This window comes from Nanorana parkeri, unplaced genomic scaffold (genome assembly GCF_000935625.1).
Source record: "Nanorana parkeri isolate BGI_ZX_2015 unplaced genomic scaffold, ASM93562v1 scaffold1876, whole genome shotgun sequence".
NCBI classification, from domain to species: Eukaryota; Metazoa; Chordata; class Amphibia; order Anura; family Dicroglossidae; genus Nanorana; species Nanorana parkeri.
In genome coordinates, this window is record NW_017308144.1 from 257,651 (window position 1) to 275,501 (window position 17,851).

The following is a 17,851-nucleotide window of genomic DNA, read 5'->3' on the forward strand; positions in this document are numbered from 1 at the left end:
CAGATGGGTTTTTGAAAATCTTTTAAGGTGTTATTTCACATTCTATTCTATATAAGAAGATTGCCCCAGTAGGCATGACTGAACCCACAAATCTTCATATCTCAATCTCTTCTTCACTGGAAGCAATGCTGGCACTTTGTGGGTATAATTATATGCTTATATCAAAACCTGCAACAAAACATACATACTGTAACAGGTGTTACTTGCTTGTTCATACATTGCTTTAAAAAATCACTTGAATACAATGAACACATGGAGAGTATGGGCATGCTATGGGTGCATGAGAGAAAACACACTATTATGGGAGGCAGGCTCAAGGTGACATCGACCTATGTATGTGCTTTGCATAGCTAATACATATCATCTAAGAGTATGTTTCCTGTCCTCAATGGTCACCGAATGCAATGTGTCCAGTTCTCTATGCATTTATAAGTAAAATAATTAGCAAACAAAAATATCTGATTTATAACAACCGAGAAAGAAAGAAAAAGCAAAAATGAAACAGTTATCTATAGAAACAACCAGATATGTTTTTATTAGGGCTGGTAATGATTAAAATGTTCGTGTTCGATTAATCAAAATTTTTTTAATTGATTCATTTTGATTAATTATAACGCACATACAGATCCAACTACATTGGCCTATACACATACAGCACAGCAATGAAGTAATACAATGAACTATTGCTTCCAAGGTTCACAGCGCTGGGAATGGGTGCTAAATAGTTTATAGGACCAGCAGCAACTTTGTGTGAAGAAGATATCTAATATAGTGAATAAGTTGCGCTTGATCTAAGTGAATGTGAATGCCAGAGTAAAGAATAAATCATAAACAACACATAAACATCTATATAAATGCCGTAATCTTCTATCTCATTGTGTAATCGATACGTCAGTGTGTAAATGTCCAAGAAATTATTAAACTTACTGAGACATCGACTCTCATAGAGATGTAGAGGGCTGGTGCTGGAGAGACTAATTGGGAACCAGCTGGCACTCATTAAATTAATTAAACAAGTTTAAATAAAGGTGGCTGTGAGAGGGGATGACATGACTCCTTTTTGAGAAAGTTAATCTATGAAACGCATCAAAGGATGTTTGGTCTTCACCTCTCATAGCTGATTTTCTACTACACGAATCTCTACTACACGTTTTTAAAAAGCTTTATTAGTTCTGGATTTCTGTAAGTGCATTCATATACTTTAAGAAATAAACTGTACTTGAATACTGCACTTAGATGGTTCGCCTCCTTTTCTCCATTTGTATCCCTTAATTACATCTGATTGCCTGACTTGGAGATCAAAGGAGATGATGGACTATTAGAACCTTAGAACGCTCCGGTTTTTCTCAATCAGCGATTGGTTGGTTACATTTTGGAGAATATCTATCAGGGAAATGAACAGACTATTCCTTTAAATACCATTTAGAGAAGGAGACTAATCGTTTGTATACCGTCTCATATAAACTGCAAAAATCGGAAAAATTGACTGCTTGTTACATTGCTGAGATTATTCCGTTTATTTGTGTGCCTGTTTGTTATATTGTTGGGACTGTTTTGAGAAGAAAAAAAATAATTATTTAACCCCTTGTACACATCTAAAGAGGGGAATTAGAATATATATCTGATTTCACTTATTTGGATTCAATCACTGCCTATTTTGGGTCACCGAGACACTAATAAGTGTGTGCATATTATTATTATTATATTTTTATGATTAGGTATTGAAACCACTATCGTTCTTCACCAGATTAAGTTTACACATGCAAGAGTACTAGACCCACGGGTTATTTATATAAGGATTTCAACTAGGTTGCTTTATTATTTTTTTGTTTGTTTGTCACAGATTACTCCGAGCTGCATAGGGTAAGCCCGGCGCGTCTGTCACACATATATTTATTGATATATTGTGGGGTGGATGAATACACGTTCCACATATCACATACCTCAATCATTTCTTGGACATTTACACACTGACGTATCGATTACACAATGAGATAGAAGATTACGGCATTTATATAGATGTTTATGTGTTGATTATGATTTATTTTTTACTCTGGTATTCACATTCACTTAGATCAAGCGCAACGTATTCACTATATTAAATAGAATGAACTAGGATCACACTAATCCAGCATGTTATTAATCTCACGTGCCCCACTCAATATGGCCGCCGCTTGAGTGGGGCAACTCAGAATAATAACGTGCTGGATTACAAATGTATTTACATAGTATAGTAAAACAGCAAAGCCCTGAGGGTGATTTAAACATAAGTATTAGCTTATTATTTGAAGTAGCAGCACCTGTCAATTCCATTTCATGTAAGGACCTGATTGCAACATAATATCAGTAAATTTCAATGGGCACATTTCTGGGAGTGAGATTGGGGGAGGGGGTTAATGGAGAGCCACATAGTGCAAATATATAAGTTTAAGACAAGACAGAAGCTTGGTGCTTCTTGGGCAAACTCACTGGCCCAAGTGGCTCTGTCGGCTAACGAAGGGAAGGGGAGAGGACATCAACGTCACCGGACTCCTCTCCCCTTCCCTTCATTAGCCGACTGAGCCACTTGGGGAAGGGGGGAGGAGTCCGGTGACGTTGATGTTCGTGACGTCACCGGATCTCCGACAGGACTCCCGAAAGCCGGCGGAAAGGCGAGTCTTTTCATTTTCGATCAAAAGAATTTTAATCGATCAAAAAGTTTAACGATTAATCAAGGAATTAATCGTTAATGTCCCGAGCCCTAGTTTTTTTATATGTAAAAATTAAACAAAGAAATTGAATGGCATGAAAACTGTTACATTGTGCTCCAATTTTCACGAAGTACCCCTGTAGTAGTTTAAAACATTTTTAATACAGGATCTATCAGTGTTCCTTGAAGACTGGCCAATTTATAGTAAGTTTAGAGTAGAGGGTAATTTTGTTACCATATGACTAATACTTACCTTCGCAGAACTGGTTTGAAGATTTGATATTGTAAACCTTCCACAGTGACTTTCTAGTACTACTCCTGCTGCATGTCATAGTGTAGTAAAACCCCTATCTGAAACCAACAGGATCAACACACATAGGCATATTTATTACAGCAAAACGCAAAGTGTGGTGAACTTTTGCAACCCACTAAAAAAAAGAATTCACTATACTGACTGATCTATAAATATTTAAGATGAAATCTGAATGGTTCACCTGGGTTAAATCATGCCACTGCTCATTGCAGAATATTAGCACTTGGAAATACCGTGGTCTTTTTTTTCTATGTTTATCTTTTATTAATTGTCTGTATGCTGGGAGAATATGTAAAGAAACAAGGAATTAAATCGTGTGTGTGATTCACTATATGTTACTTGCCCTAAAAACATTAAAAGATCTATACATGTTAATTCAACTATTTGTTAAAGGACTCTTCTAATTTCATGGGTAAACTGCATGAACGTTTTTAAAGAGAACAGAGGATTGTGATATACATAGTAACAGAAAATTAGGTAAAATAAAGACACAGGTCCATCTAGTTCAACCTATGTGTGTGTGTGTGTGTGTGTGTGTGTGTGCGTGCGTGCGTTCGTGCGTGTAAATATTTGGCTCTAGTAGTTCCCATATTCTTGTATTTTTAGTGAACTAAGAAACTCATCTAAAAGTGTTTCTTGAATTTAGTAATGCCATCAGTGGATACTACTGACTGTGTAAGGGAATTCCACAGTTTTACTACTACTACATACCTAAAAACCTGTTGCGCAGTCTAAGATTTAACCACCTCTCTTCTAACCTCTTGTTGTGGCCTCGTGTCATCAATAGAGCTCTCGATGTAAACAACTTATTCTGAATATTGTGGTCCCCATTAATGATTTTGAAAATTGCAATTATGTTGCCTCTTAAGCGCCTCTTTTCTAAGGGAAAAGAGTTTCAATTTCTGGAGGCGATCTTCTTAAAGGAGAACTATGAGGTTAGTGCTTTTCACTCACCTCATAGTTCTAGCCGACCTGTGACAATGAGACTGTCACAGGTCGGCTCAGTAGATCGGGAGGTGAGCGAACATATACCGGCGTTTGCTCACCTCTCGATCCTGTCACGCCTCTCTCCCATGACAGGATTCCCCCCTCCCCTCTCTGATCCGCCAGCGCTGACTGGCGGAACGGACGGGGGAGGGGGCAGGTACAACTGGCTCTGCCTCTAGATAGGCAGAGCCAGCTGTCACTGACGCAGCTGGGCGGATCTCGACATCGATGTCGGGATTCGCTCCGGCTGCGGCGTCTCAGTATACCGCGAGCCGTAGCTCGCGGTATACTGAGCTCAGGGTAACGGGAGGATGCTAGCTTGTGTCCTCCCGTTACCCTAAGGAGAACTATGGGGAAAAGCCCTGACCCCATAGTTCTCCTTTAACTCAGGCCTCCCATCCCCTTTAATAATTTTGTAGCCCTTCTCTGAATCTTTAAAGTTTGAGGACATCTTTACTGAGGGTTGCTGACCAAAACTAAACTGCATTCTCAAGGTGAGGCCGTACCAGTGATTTATAAAGTGGTAATATTATGTTTTTATCCCTTGCCAAAATTCCTCTTTTAATGCAGGATAATATTATGTTTGCTTTGCTTGCTGCTGCTTGGCATTGAATGCTATTGCATGTATTTATTTTGTGCAGACATACACAAAACTACACTTTAATAGAGCTAAAAGCAAATCAATACTGGTCAGCATAAAATGATAGGAATGACTAGCCCTTTGCCGTCCTGTCTCCCTACTGGCCCATAAGGATGCCCATCATACTTTTGTGCCAAATTTTGCACAATTTGCATATTAGATCACCCAAGCTTTTGGGTCTGCTAGAGAACTAAAGGATATTTGCGAGAACACAGGGAGACACCCAAAGGTTTTTCCTTGCCATGGCTGGTGTGCTTTCTAGCACTTTGTCACCTTACCTGCCTCTTAGCTCTCTGCTTAAGTTTATATTTTCAGCATGTTGGGGCCCTCCATTTCCAATTCCAGTAAAGATTTTGACTAAATAGTCACAGTTTTTTCTAAATTGGTGCATAAGATGAAACAATATTTTCTCAATAAATGTTGATAAATTTGGGAAAGATTTTAAACCTTTTTGGTTATTGCGGTCTGTGTCCATATTAAGAAGAATTCTCATTCTACATGCTTTTATAGTCATGCCATGTTGGGGAGGTTTTACCTCATTCCTGTCATTGCCTAATGGGGAAATGTAACCTCACTTACTGCCCCTTTAAAACAGCAGGAAATTTCCCATTTTATCCAAAATGAAAAAGTTTTGGCAGGAGTCTCCTTTTAAAGGCAGCATCGCAATCAAGGCAACTTTAAACCTTCACCGATAGATTTTGAAAGAAACACACACATTACTATATGGTTGTACGAGATATGTCCCCCTTGTTATCTTCAAAAACTTTTTTTTTAATTTATCTTTGGGTTGTATTATTTAACTTAACTAAATATACCTCAACGGTACAGTGGTAGCAATTAAAAAAGAAAAAAAAAAGATCCAAACACCAATATTCAATAAACACTACATGATGTATATACAGGATATACATGCATATGTAAATACATATAAATGGAAACAAAGCCAAACATGCCAATTATTGCATTCCATCCTACAGCATGCAAGTCTTGTCATTCACCCTCACCTTTCTTTTGCTGTAATCAAATTTGAGATTTGAGTTGCTATATTGATTCACTATGGGTAATTTGGATGCTTGCTTGGTTTTCTAATGTCCTGTTATCTAAGAAATCATTATTTGAAGCTTATATGACAAGCTCATTGCTTTCAAATTTGATTTTCTTGTACTGTTTGAATACAGTTCTTTTGAATAGTACTGACCCATGTTTAATTACTCTATTACTGATACCCATAGATCAGTGGAAAAACGTGGTGAATATTTCATATATTTACTTCCATAGCTGCATAAATGATACTGATGATTTACCAAGTTTAATGAGTGGTTTAGTGCTAAATAGAATGTGCCAAGTCATTGTGAGATCATAAAACTAGATGTCCTTCACAAAAACAGTATCCTTTCTCATTCAACAGTCTTCATGTCACGGTTGAACTAAACAGCAATGTTGCAAATGCAAGCTGAAATATCTGAGCCATAACTATGCACTGACGTAACATTGACTACAGTATATAAGGTATGTAAGCAACTGGCTAGAGCTGTAACACAGTTGTTATAGAAATGTAAAGATGGTACACTGATTTTTGGAGCTGGGAGTTCTTGAGAGTTTTCCCAAATGTACCTAACAACAGACCAGATGCTAACATTTAACCTTCCACAAACAACCCCTAACACTCAACCTAAACTATAAAGTTAAACTGTGTTAACCAACCCTGCGTAACCCTTAACCTGTGCCAGGTTTGTATTTAGACATCACATGACTCTAGGTATACCTGTTTGATGATTACCTTTTGTAAACACTTCACTCCTTCTATCGAACTACTAATTTAGTAAAAAATTAACACTAGAATGTGCTATTTAAGGATGTATGTTGTCTTTTTATATCCATATACATTTACATCTGTACAGACCAGAAGACAAGAGAAAAGAGAGGTAGGTTCATGTTTCTTCAGTTATATTGTGTCATCTGACTCCTCTGTATATCGTTGGCACACATTTTTTTAAATTTAGCCACATCTGACAAGATGTGGCCAGAAGAGGGAAACTAAATAAAAACATGATCATGGTTTGTAAATGATAAAGCCGAGTGTTGCATCTTCCCTTCCTCTTGCTGCACCCTCCTGGAGGGTGGCTACTTTTGTTCCCCATGGTCCTAGTGTATATTATAAAGTAGCTACCGCTCCAGGCTCACTCCCGTGATGGACTACAATCTCATGTTTAGTTTACCAATATGTATTGAGATTGTAGTCCATCATGGAAATGAGCTTGGAGTGGTGGCTACTACACACATGGGGACCATGAAGAACAAAAGTACCGAGCCTCCAGAAGGAAGGACAGTGTCAGCACACATTTAGAAATGGTATGAGAATCTGCAGCCAAATGATACACAAATAAGATACATTTTTGTTAATAGTTAAGGTACTTGAATGCATTTTTAAGATTTAACTCCTGAGTTTAGTGTCACTTTAAACATAACATAAGCCTTTCAATCGTAACGCTTAAACAAAACATTCTAAACCCGGGCATCAAAAACCAACCTAATCCCCAAGTTAACCCCAAACACTAAAGTAACCCTTACAGAAGCATACTTACCTTAACCTGCACTATTAGCAGTGGCCAAAAATTTAAATGCTGGTGCTGAAAACAAATGAATTTGATTTGCAGACCCTTCATAAAAAAAAGACTTGTTCTGGTTTTTATTGGTATACCTTTTTTTCCGAGCTTAAAAAAGAGGTGCTTCCTCGAAACGCGTTGCTCCCGACATCCTCCATCCCACGACTTGATTATCACTGACTCGACCATCTGCCGCCCTGTCGGTTCCCCTCCACTGCCGTTATCACGGCTCGTGCTTTTCGCTCCAACCCGGGCCAACACAGACTGAGCATTCCTATCCACAGCTGCATTCACAGCAGCCCAGCCAGACGCTACGCCCCCCAGTCTCTTTTACACCCCCTGGATCTCACACAGTGGGGACACGGATGTAGTCCCTGCTCTGCCATCTCTCCCCTCGTTCACCATTCACCTCTCTCCAACCGTGGACGAGCATCCTTGGATGGCAGACCAGCCTGAGTCGGGCATATACCCTGGGCATCCCGATCCTCCCTACAGGCCGATCCGAGAGCGCTGTTCGTGCTGTTTTTGTATTTTATTGGGGGGTTCTACTTCTTTTTTTTTCCAAAAGTTCCAGTCTAGTCGGCCCCCTGCCTCCATTCTTTCCTAGGTGAGAATGATGTATAATCCCTCTCCTGCCACCTCCGGCTTATAAGGCAGCAGTGAAGGAAGGTAGATCTGGCACACGTCATCAGGGGGTCAGCTGTTCAGGAACCAGGAAGAGACAACTGGCTCATGATGGCGGCAAAAAGGATGATGGAGAAGCGGGACCTGGTGTGCAGCAATGGAGCGGTGAATAACAAAATGCTGCTGGAAAAACTGGGGAGGGGGGATTAATCAAAACTGGAACAGACAGAATCTGGAGTAGTTGCCCATAGTAACCAATCAGCTTCTCTCTTCTGTTTATTCAGTTAAGCTTTGAAAATGAAAGATGGAAGCTGATTCGTTGATGTGCAAAGCTGCTCCAGATTCGGTCTGTTCCAGTTTTAATGAATCCCCCTCTGGGTGTTTGGGTACGTTTGAGGATAAATTAGTAAAAAAGGTAAGAGGGGATAAAAAAATTTTTTTACACAATGAGGGGGATGAAAGTCCTCTTTAACCACACAAAAAACACACATTAATTTAAATGCTGTATAGATTTTTAGTATACTACCTAGAATCTGCCACAGGTAGATTCTAGGGAAACTAAACTCAGGAGTTAAATCTTATAAATGGATTCAAATACCTTAACAATTAACAAAAATGGGTCTAATTTGTGTATCACTCAGCTGTAGATCCTCAAATCATCTCTGAATTCATGCTGACACTGTTCTTTTTTTCTGGAGGGTGGCTACTTTTGTCCCCACATGGTCCCTGTGTGTGTTGTAAAGTAGCCACTGCTTTAAGCACACTCCCATGATAAACTACAAGCTCAGTACAAATTAGTAAACTAAATGTGAGATTGTAGTCCATCACAGGAGCAAGCTTGGAGTGGTGGCTACTTTACAACACACACAGGGACCATGGGAAACAAACAGCCACCCTCCAGAAGGAAGGACAGTGTCAGCACCAATTTCGAGATGATTTGAGGATCTACAGCTGAGTGATACACAAATAAGATACATTTTTGTTAATAGTTAAGGCAAGTTAATATTTTTTACATGCAACTCCTCAGTTAAGTGTCACTTTAGACCTCAGACAAAATTGGCCCCAATATAGGGTTGATTATTTAACGGAGCATGTGTATCGCTATCTTCACTCTGTGGTACTTCACAGAGCTCGCTATGATTAATGAAGCAGAAAGAACTTGGTGATTAAAGAAGAGCAGGAATGTGACTTTGACAGGCCATTAATTTTTATTGTGCTCTGCTGGCTTTAATAGCGCATTGTACAATTGTAAAGCGTACGCCGCTAGTTTTTTGGATCCCCATCTGTTTATTACTGTGTTTAGGGACACCTTTTAATAAAATACATTGACTATAGCAAAATCTGGTAATGTTGTTTAACAATATGAATTTTAAGGGCGATTTTTTGGTGCACAATTGCTAATTTACCTATTACTTAAACTATATGTAATTATATAGAGATTCCAACAGATCTATTTTTGAAATTTAGACTATACATTTTACTGGAAAAAAACAGGAAACTGAGTTACAAGAAATATTATATAGACAAAGGCAAACTCAAATAACATAGACGACACTAATCTTGTATTACTCTTTTGCATGATGTCTAGAAGTGCAAAAAGTGCCAAATAAGACAAAAAAGTCAATAATTTTGAAATGCTATCTAAACAAACAAGACTTCTTAATCAAATGTCAAATCATGTCAGATATCTTGTAGGAGGAATTGGCGTTAATAAGGTCTACACATAATGCTATGAATCATTCTACGATACAGCAATTTAGTTTTTGAAGATATGTATGTGCAACATTTTTTACGCTGAATGGCTATTTAGGTTTGGATTTTTTTATATATTTGGTAGACCATATGAATCAATTTATATTTTAGACTAAAAGGATGTTTCTGAATGTCCTTAATGCATTTTATCCTCTTTCTCCTAATAATAATAATAACATAAAAAATAATAATGATGATAAACTGCACCATAGGATGCAACCTGCCTGCCCTATTATAGCTGTAATATATCTATAGTTTTGTTTTAGCATCTCACAGTTCATTTTATTATCCACAGCATTTGGCTGATTTTCTAAAGTGGTGGAGAATCTCCCCACAATAAACTGTCCAATCATTTGCAGATAAAATAAGTAAACTTGGATTTGCTTTTCATATGATTAGACAATTAAAGTACATACAGGTGAAACTCGAAAAATTAGACTATCGTGCAAAAGTTAATTTAGACATTAAGTTAATTTCAGACATTTTTTGGCAGTGTGGGCAGGTGCCAAGTCTTGCTGGAAAATGAAGCCAGCATCCCCATAGAGCTCATCTGTGGAAGAAAGCATGAAGTGCTCCAAAATCTCCTGGTAGACGGCTAAGTTGCATTAGTGAAATAAATTAACTTTTGCACGCTATTCTAATTTTCAGAGTTTCACCTGTATTCTCACAACTTATTGTATGAGGATTCAAAAATCCTTTTTTTTTTTTAGAAATACTCTAGATTCTTTAAAGCAACAAAGATGACAAACATTTGCCATTGCAAGTTTTAAAACAAGCTATGCAAATGTATAATTAACAAATGTACACACTTCCTATGCAATATGATGTTTTCCTAAATGTTTTGTGTTTAAAACACATACAGATAAACATAAGTAATACAAACATTTTTAAAACCACAATTTCTAAGACATACAGGTACAGTGATGTATATTAAGAGCTGGACATGCATGCACAATTATAAAACCATAACTACACAGATAAATATTATAACAGAAACCCATAAAAAGGTGTTCAATTAAAGATGCTGATGAAAATGCTCAGTTGAGATGAATGTTTATGCACACAGTATTACTGTAGGATTTATGATGAACATTTTGGTTTAAACAACGATTTCCATAGACTCACAACAGCAAAGCAGGCTATGACAGCAGATGCCGGAAACTCGTTGTTCATATGACACAGACCACCAACACACAAAGCAAGTGAAAAACAAGTGATTGGCAGGTCTTGGTTATATATAGCCTTATACATTTCAGCATATAACCAAAATACAGAATACTAACAGCAAGCATATTGCTAAGACATTTAATACACATATAAATAAACCTACAAGTGCTCATAATCTGAAGGTAAATGCAACAAACTTTTAATAATACCTGTAGTAAGATCTAAGGCTAGGAAGATCTCACCCAAAACATGTATAAATACAGACAAAAGAGACAGAATTGTCTGATTAATGTGTACAGTGTGTGGCAAGGCAGGAGCAAGTTAAAATTTTGGTATTGACAGACAACCAATTGTGCAGATTAATGCCTGGAAGATTGGCTGAGGGTGATGTTGATTTATGGGTAATGTGCATTTCTACTCAGTAAACACAATGAAGAGTGTATACATAGTTCAAAAAAGAAACGTGTAAGTCATCATAAGAGCAGAATCAGAAAGTGCTAGTTTCCAGACCAATGACACAATATACACACTACAACAATCAGTATGGAAGAGTGAGGAAGTCAAACCACTGAATCTATGAAACGGAAAGTCAAAAATACAACCTGAGAAAAGGAGGGGGCAGCAATCCAAATGTCCTGGAAGAAAAATGTGTGATTTGTTTCATCAGCCTGTTTCTTTAGAATAGATACAGTCATGTGATATATGAACAGAGCTGCTATGGCTCAGACAAACACACAGCATCCTGGCATTGCAATAAAAAATATCACTGAATTTTTCAGACTAGACAGCAGGTATGGTGTGTTAAAAAGCAATGGATTCCAATTAACACAAACAGAAGCACATAAACTAACTAAAAGCATGATCGGATAGCATGTAAAAAATAAGTTTAGATGGAGGTATGTTATGTGACATAGAAGTAACAAAAACTTGAATTCCTGTCCTCTTTATGTGTTCATCTGTAATACAGCATGAACTGACATTTGTTTTAATACTTATCTGTACCTTGCAAGTATATGTTACTGCTACATACAAGAGAACTATGATCCACATGGGGGGGAGGGGGGATTTGTGGGAATGCCCATATTTATCCCGACTGGGTCTTATGAATTAATCTTCATAGCTTACCCTACTGGGCAGTATAAGCAAGCCCATACATATATTGACATTTAATTGTAGTATTAATACGTGCTTTACTAAAGTGGACTTTTACCCCCTTTCACTAAAAAATCACATCAGCATGCAGCTATGAAATCACCTTACATTCATTAAACATACATTCATTAAACATATTTTGCTTTTACTTACAATTACTATTTTTGCACTTCCTGGTCCTCATGGGCATTAGTGATGTAATTTGTGCCCAAGCAATGCATCCTGGGAAATCTCATCTGTAATCTCACAAGATCTCAGGGAAATGTATTTTCCTCCACTGAGAAGATGTGCATGGTCACATGTCCTAGTTACATGTGCCGGAGTTCCAGGAAGTAAAGGGAGCTATATTAATCTACCCTTAGTAAAAAATGACCACCGTGAGAAGAATGGGGAAACAAAGAAAAGTAAGCTAGGCAAAGTATAAAATTTCTAAAGGTGTATTTGTTGTAATTTCAAAGCAATCAGAACCACTCACAAAAGCAAGCATTTAGCGTGACCTTCTTGTAGTCAAAACTACTACAAACAGCTGCTGCTTCAAGATGAGGGATGATAAGCCCGCAGGAGTAACACCTTCACTCTGCTTGTGTCACATAATCCTGCTCCTGAATACTGATGCATTTCTGGGGACACACCCCCTTCTTCAGAGCAATTCAGCCTAAGCTACCTGTGTACTAATAAATATTCCCATGGCCTACTATGCATTAAAAATTGATAAGTTAACAATTATTGATCCTACATCACTTAAATATGCTATAAGCTATAAAATAGCAAATAAATGTTTTAAAACAAAATGATAATTGTCCTCCTGTCACGGTCTGGCGACCAGGGCACACAAAATTACAAAATATAGCGTGCAAAAAATGGTGTCTGGGATGCAGATAACAGGTGTTCGACAAAGCCTCTAATGGTGAGGATGATTGCGTGCTGGACACCTTCCAGGTTGCGGTCCTCTAGCACAACCACACAGAGGCTAGTTGCAGCACAGAGGTGCTGGCTACAACAGCAGGCAGAAGTGAAGCCAATACACAGACAGTGGTTCTTGATACTGAGGGACACAAGGGTAGAAGTCTAAATAATAGTGTGAGAGGAGGCAGCAACAACACGGTAATCCGGGATACACTGAAGAGTGAGGCCGCATGGAACAGGCAGCCACACGAGGACAGACACACATGTAAGCACAGGTGCAAGGGTTCACTGAAGAGGATGATGATAACAATCCACTTGCTGGATGTGCAGTATCTCACTGGGAGCAAGAGGGATTCCAGAGACACACAGCGAACAAGGTAGGTGATAGGGATTTCAAAGGCATGCAATAAACAGGGAGTTCGACTGAGTGTAAAGACACGTTGCTCGAACGTCTCAGAACAAGTGAGCTGGACTTTTAATGGAGAGGTTCAGAGTGGATTGGCAGGAAGCCGAGCAGCTCGGACAGGAGGTAAAACCCGGCACCGGATCATCACACAGGGAAGTGCGACACCTCTTTTTTTTTTATAAATTCTTTTATTGAACAGGTTTTCAAGAATACATGCAACAGAAAGTAAGTAAGGGACACAATTTCCAATACCAAAGCAGTGGACGCAGCCACTGATCGCGTGCAACTGATAGACGTCTTCAAACAATATTATAATTATAACTGCAAATGTACTCGTCACAACCCTAGGGCCAATTAGGATGATTAGCCCCGTCGGCCACACCTCAGCCTGTGGACCATCCGGACTCCACTGCCTAGGGGGCCTTTCTCGAGTGCAACTCAATTGCCTAGTTATCTAGTGGCTCACCGTAAGAATGAGAGGAGCTGTTCAGGTCCATCCTGAGTGGATCTAATTTATATTCCGTGCCCAGGCTCCCTTACTGTGGTGTGTGTTGGGCAACTGGACTCTTGCAGTCTCACCGGAGTTGCGGCAATTAGGGAGGTAAGTATTTACATACTATACGTAGGGTCGTACAGAATCGCAGAGGCATAGGAAGTAAAGAAGATAGGTAGAGAGAAAAGAAAAGACGGAGGGGGGTCTTGAAACAGAAATGGGGGGGTAGCAGAGCAGCAGGGAAAAGGGAGGGGCAGAGGGAAGGGGTCAGGTAACCCGTCCACCAGGTAGTGCTAAACCGTCAGATCCAAATACTCCTGTGTGGAGGTAAACTCATCCCACCAGAACCAGGTAGCTCCGAACTGGGCCCCGGTCCCTTTGACAGAGCTAGTGAGATCCTCCATGTGTCGAATGTCCCGTATCTTGCTGAACCACAGTCCCGTTGTAGGTGGGGTAACCTGTTTCCACATTGCCGGAATACAGGCCCGTACAGCATTAATGAGATGAATTAAGACCGACTTCTTGTACCCCTTCAGGGAGTGTGTGTTATGATGCAAGAGGTAGAAGGAAGGTGTCATGGGGATCGGTGTGTCCGTAACTTTTTGAGCGATTGTATGTACTTGAGTCCAGAAAGGTAGTAATAATGGGCATGACCAGAACACATGCAGCATGTCTGCCGGGGAGAAGTCACATCTCCAGCAAGAGCCACACGCTCCAGGGAAAATCGTTGGTAATTTTTTTGGGGTCCGATACCATCGGGTGAGAATCTTGTACCCCGACTCCTGGTATCTACTGCTGATGGAGAGTGTGTGTTATGATGCAAGAGGTAGAAGGAAGGTGTCATGGGGATCGGTGTGTCCGTAACTTTTTGAGCGATTGTATGTACTTGAGTCCAGAAAGGTAGTAATAATGGGCATGACCAGAACACATGCAGCATGTCTGCCGGGGAGAAGTCACATCTCCAGCAAGAGCCACACGCTCCAGGGAAAATCGTTGGTAATTTTTTTGGGGTCCGATACCATCGGGTGAGAATCTTGTACCCCGACTCCTGGTATCTACTGCTGATGGATGACTTCAAGGAAAGCATTATTATTCTAGTTCTTTCATACGGAGAAAGAGAGATACCCAGCTCCCTCTCCCACCCCTCCAGGTATGGCAGGGATGACTCAAAGTCTGGGGCCAACAAGAGCTGATAGCACAAAGTGCGACACCTCTTACGTTAGTAGCTGGGGAGTGTGTTACACTGTATTTGTCCAATATTAATGTGTACTTTTATTTGTTTACAATCTGCCCAATACAACAATATAAGTGGCGTTTGTAGGTGTCAGCCGTGATGTCCAGATCTGGCTGTCAGATCGGTGATAACAGTGGTGTCCTCTGTATCCTGTGTGTATGTGTCTAACTATAGGAATCCGCTAGTGATTGCTGGTTCTGTGAGCTGTCATGCACTGGATTGGTGCTCACAGCAGTTTCCTTTTGAGGTCTGTGTGTGCACACTGGACGGCCGAGAATCGCTCTGGACTGCCAACTGCTAGAGGTGAGCCTCCTGTCTTCGGTCAAAGTGGGCAGAGTGAGCAGTGGGGGAAAGGTTTTCCCCAAATGGTTTGTCAGATTCAGGGGTGTGGGCAGGTTATGGCTGTGGAGAGAGATGCCTACTTGCTCTTGATTGGCCACTCGTTTCTAGGCAACCACAATGTCTTCTTGTGATTGGCAATGAGAATATTCATTAGTTCACTGGTAGCTAAGGTTGAATCGCTCAGAAAAAGGGGGCATGTCCCCGGAAATGTGTCAGCATTCAGCAGCAGTTTTATGTGACGTGAGCAGAGTGTCGGTGTTACTCCTGAAGGCTTATCGTTCCTTGGAGCTGCAGCTGTTTGTAGCAGTTTTGACTACAAGAAAGCCACACTAAATGCTTGCTTTTGTGAGCATTTCTGATTGTTTTTATGCATTTGATATAATAAAGTTTTATCAGCACTAGGGAAAGCGCCTTGTTGGTTTATGTTTTCTACAGATATATTTGGTCTCACTGACTGAAGCGGGGCTGCCTTTATTGGCTGCTCTTTACTAAAATGTTCTTGCTTGAAGATGGGTTGGTGGGGAATTGTGCTACAAACACAAACAGCCTATCTTTGTCACATAATTTACACTTCACATTGTATATGTGTTATTTGGGTAAAAAAAAATACTGTAACTAAACAGATCATTTTCTAACATACAGACACAATTTTCAACTAGGCAATGAGGCAAGCTCTAGAGTCTCTTTATTTCTAATTATTGTTTCTAATTATTTAAGGTTTTGAAATCCTATAACCAAAGCACAGTGTATCTGGCTTCAGACACATTGTATGTGTATATTGCTCAAAAATGTTCAGGCAAAAGAGAAGCTAGCACTTGTTTACACAAGCAGCATAAAAGTGTAACTCCAAGAAATCCTTTTTTTCTAGTTTTGGACACAGTTGAGAATGGGTTAGATCCTATATCAGGCATTTGTTGCTGTCTTTTGCCTCACTGAGAGATTTCACTTCACTCTGGTAACAAAGTAGTTACTGGGACAGAAATAGTAATTTTTCCTGCAAAGACACACCAATAACAAGACTTTAGAGGTTCTAGCCCTCACTACTCTATCAAAAGAGAAAAAAAGAGAATGAAGGTTTTGGCTGGAGTTCCATCTCAAAAGCAGCATAAGCAGCAAGGCATTGAGGTTATCAGAGGAAATAAAAAATCCTGAAATGGATAACTTTTTTGCTGCTGCAACTCTCTGGTCCTAAAAGGAGACCCAAAAAAGGATTTTAGAGCCCAGCAGGTAGCATTTATCTGCCATTTTTCTTATCCTGGAACATTGTATTCTTTGGTGTAGTACACACTTTTTTTGTGACTGTGCCAGTTCGATTCCTATTTAACAATATTGAGGAAGGATGCATTACTATGCTACTTTATGCATCATATAACAAATATGTCTGCAAACAAGCTTATGTGATAGCATTTTGGTGGATCCATGTAGTTACTGGGCCCTTCTGATCTCTTGTAAGGATAAATTTCCCTGAAAATCAACAATTCTGATGGGAAGTGGTGGAAGGATTATCTAAGATAGACACATATTTTATAAAGGATGTGGTAAAACTTGTTAAGAGTATTATATTGATAGAGTAGGTATGCCTACCTTTGATCATGAACATACATTTCTACAGAAAAAAAGGCTAGCGACCATTTCTCATAAATGACTGCTGAAGGCTTCATTAAGTTCTGAATCACAAATATTATTTTCCAGACCTTCTATAAAATACCTAAGTGGTTTAATCTGTGTATTTTTTAAATACCTTTATAGTTACAAATGTATTCACAGAATGCATGGCTCACCTATCATGACATATCAAGGCCTATTTTAAAACAAACAGGAAAAACTCTGCAGTCCACCCTTAATTGGTGCTAAAATACAATAGCTGCTTTTGCAATACAAAATGAATATACACATCCACAATAAAATCATAAACACAAACTGGCAGCAATTCGTTGTCAGTGCAAACTCTGCCCTGGTGCGCAAGATAAGCCGTATCCTCCACCTCAAATGAAATACAGACTTACTAGAAAATTAGAAGGGATCAACTGCTTCTTCAGCAGTTATTCATAATAGTGCATGTAATGACAATGACAAGCAGTACAAGAATCATTTAAAACGTTTATTAAACATTAAAAAAGTTTAAAAGGGTACTAAAAACTGTGGATCTCAATGTTGTAATGCTTAGTAGTCACACACTGTCCAACATTCAAATAACATCTCTTACAGAGGCTACACCTAACATGTTTCACCGTTCATCAGGGGCTGGTGTGTAGAGAGCAGTCACTCCATTTAACCATAAGTCAATACATGCCCCTACAAAATGGTAACTATTTATACAATGGCAATTACCTGCAGTAGTATTAAACTCTCAAACTTTTTTTCAATAATGAATCCAGATTAGACAAATATGCCTTGCCCAGCAAAGCACTGCTTTACATGTTTGCCAAACACTTACATTCATCATGTTTCTGAACAGCTATTAAATGCAAACAAAAGAGAAGGGCGCCCACCCTAGTGTAGATTGAAGAAATAGGTCACCAGCACTCCATGAGTTAAAA

The 17,851-nt window shown here is 39.3% G+C and overlaps 1 protein-coding gene across 1 annotated transcript in view; it reads right to left on the reverse strand.

Moving 5' to 3' along the window:
* The window catches only part of GPHN (gephyrin), a 142,398-nt gene extending 128,193 nt beyond the window's left edge, over positions 1-14,205 (reverse strand). Inside the window, exon 1 of the mRNA XM_018571950.1 lies at positions 14,035-14,205. Coding sequence (XP_018427452.1) covers positions 14,035-14,205 — 171 coding nt within the window. The remainder of the gene's footprint in view (positions 1-14,034) is intronic.
* Positions 14,206-17,851: the final 3,646 nt, after the last annotated feature.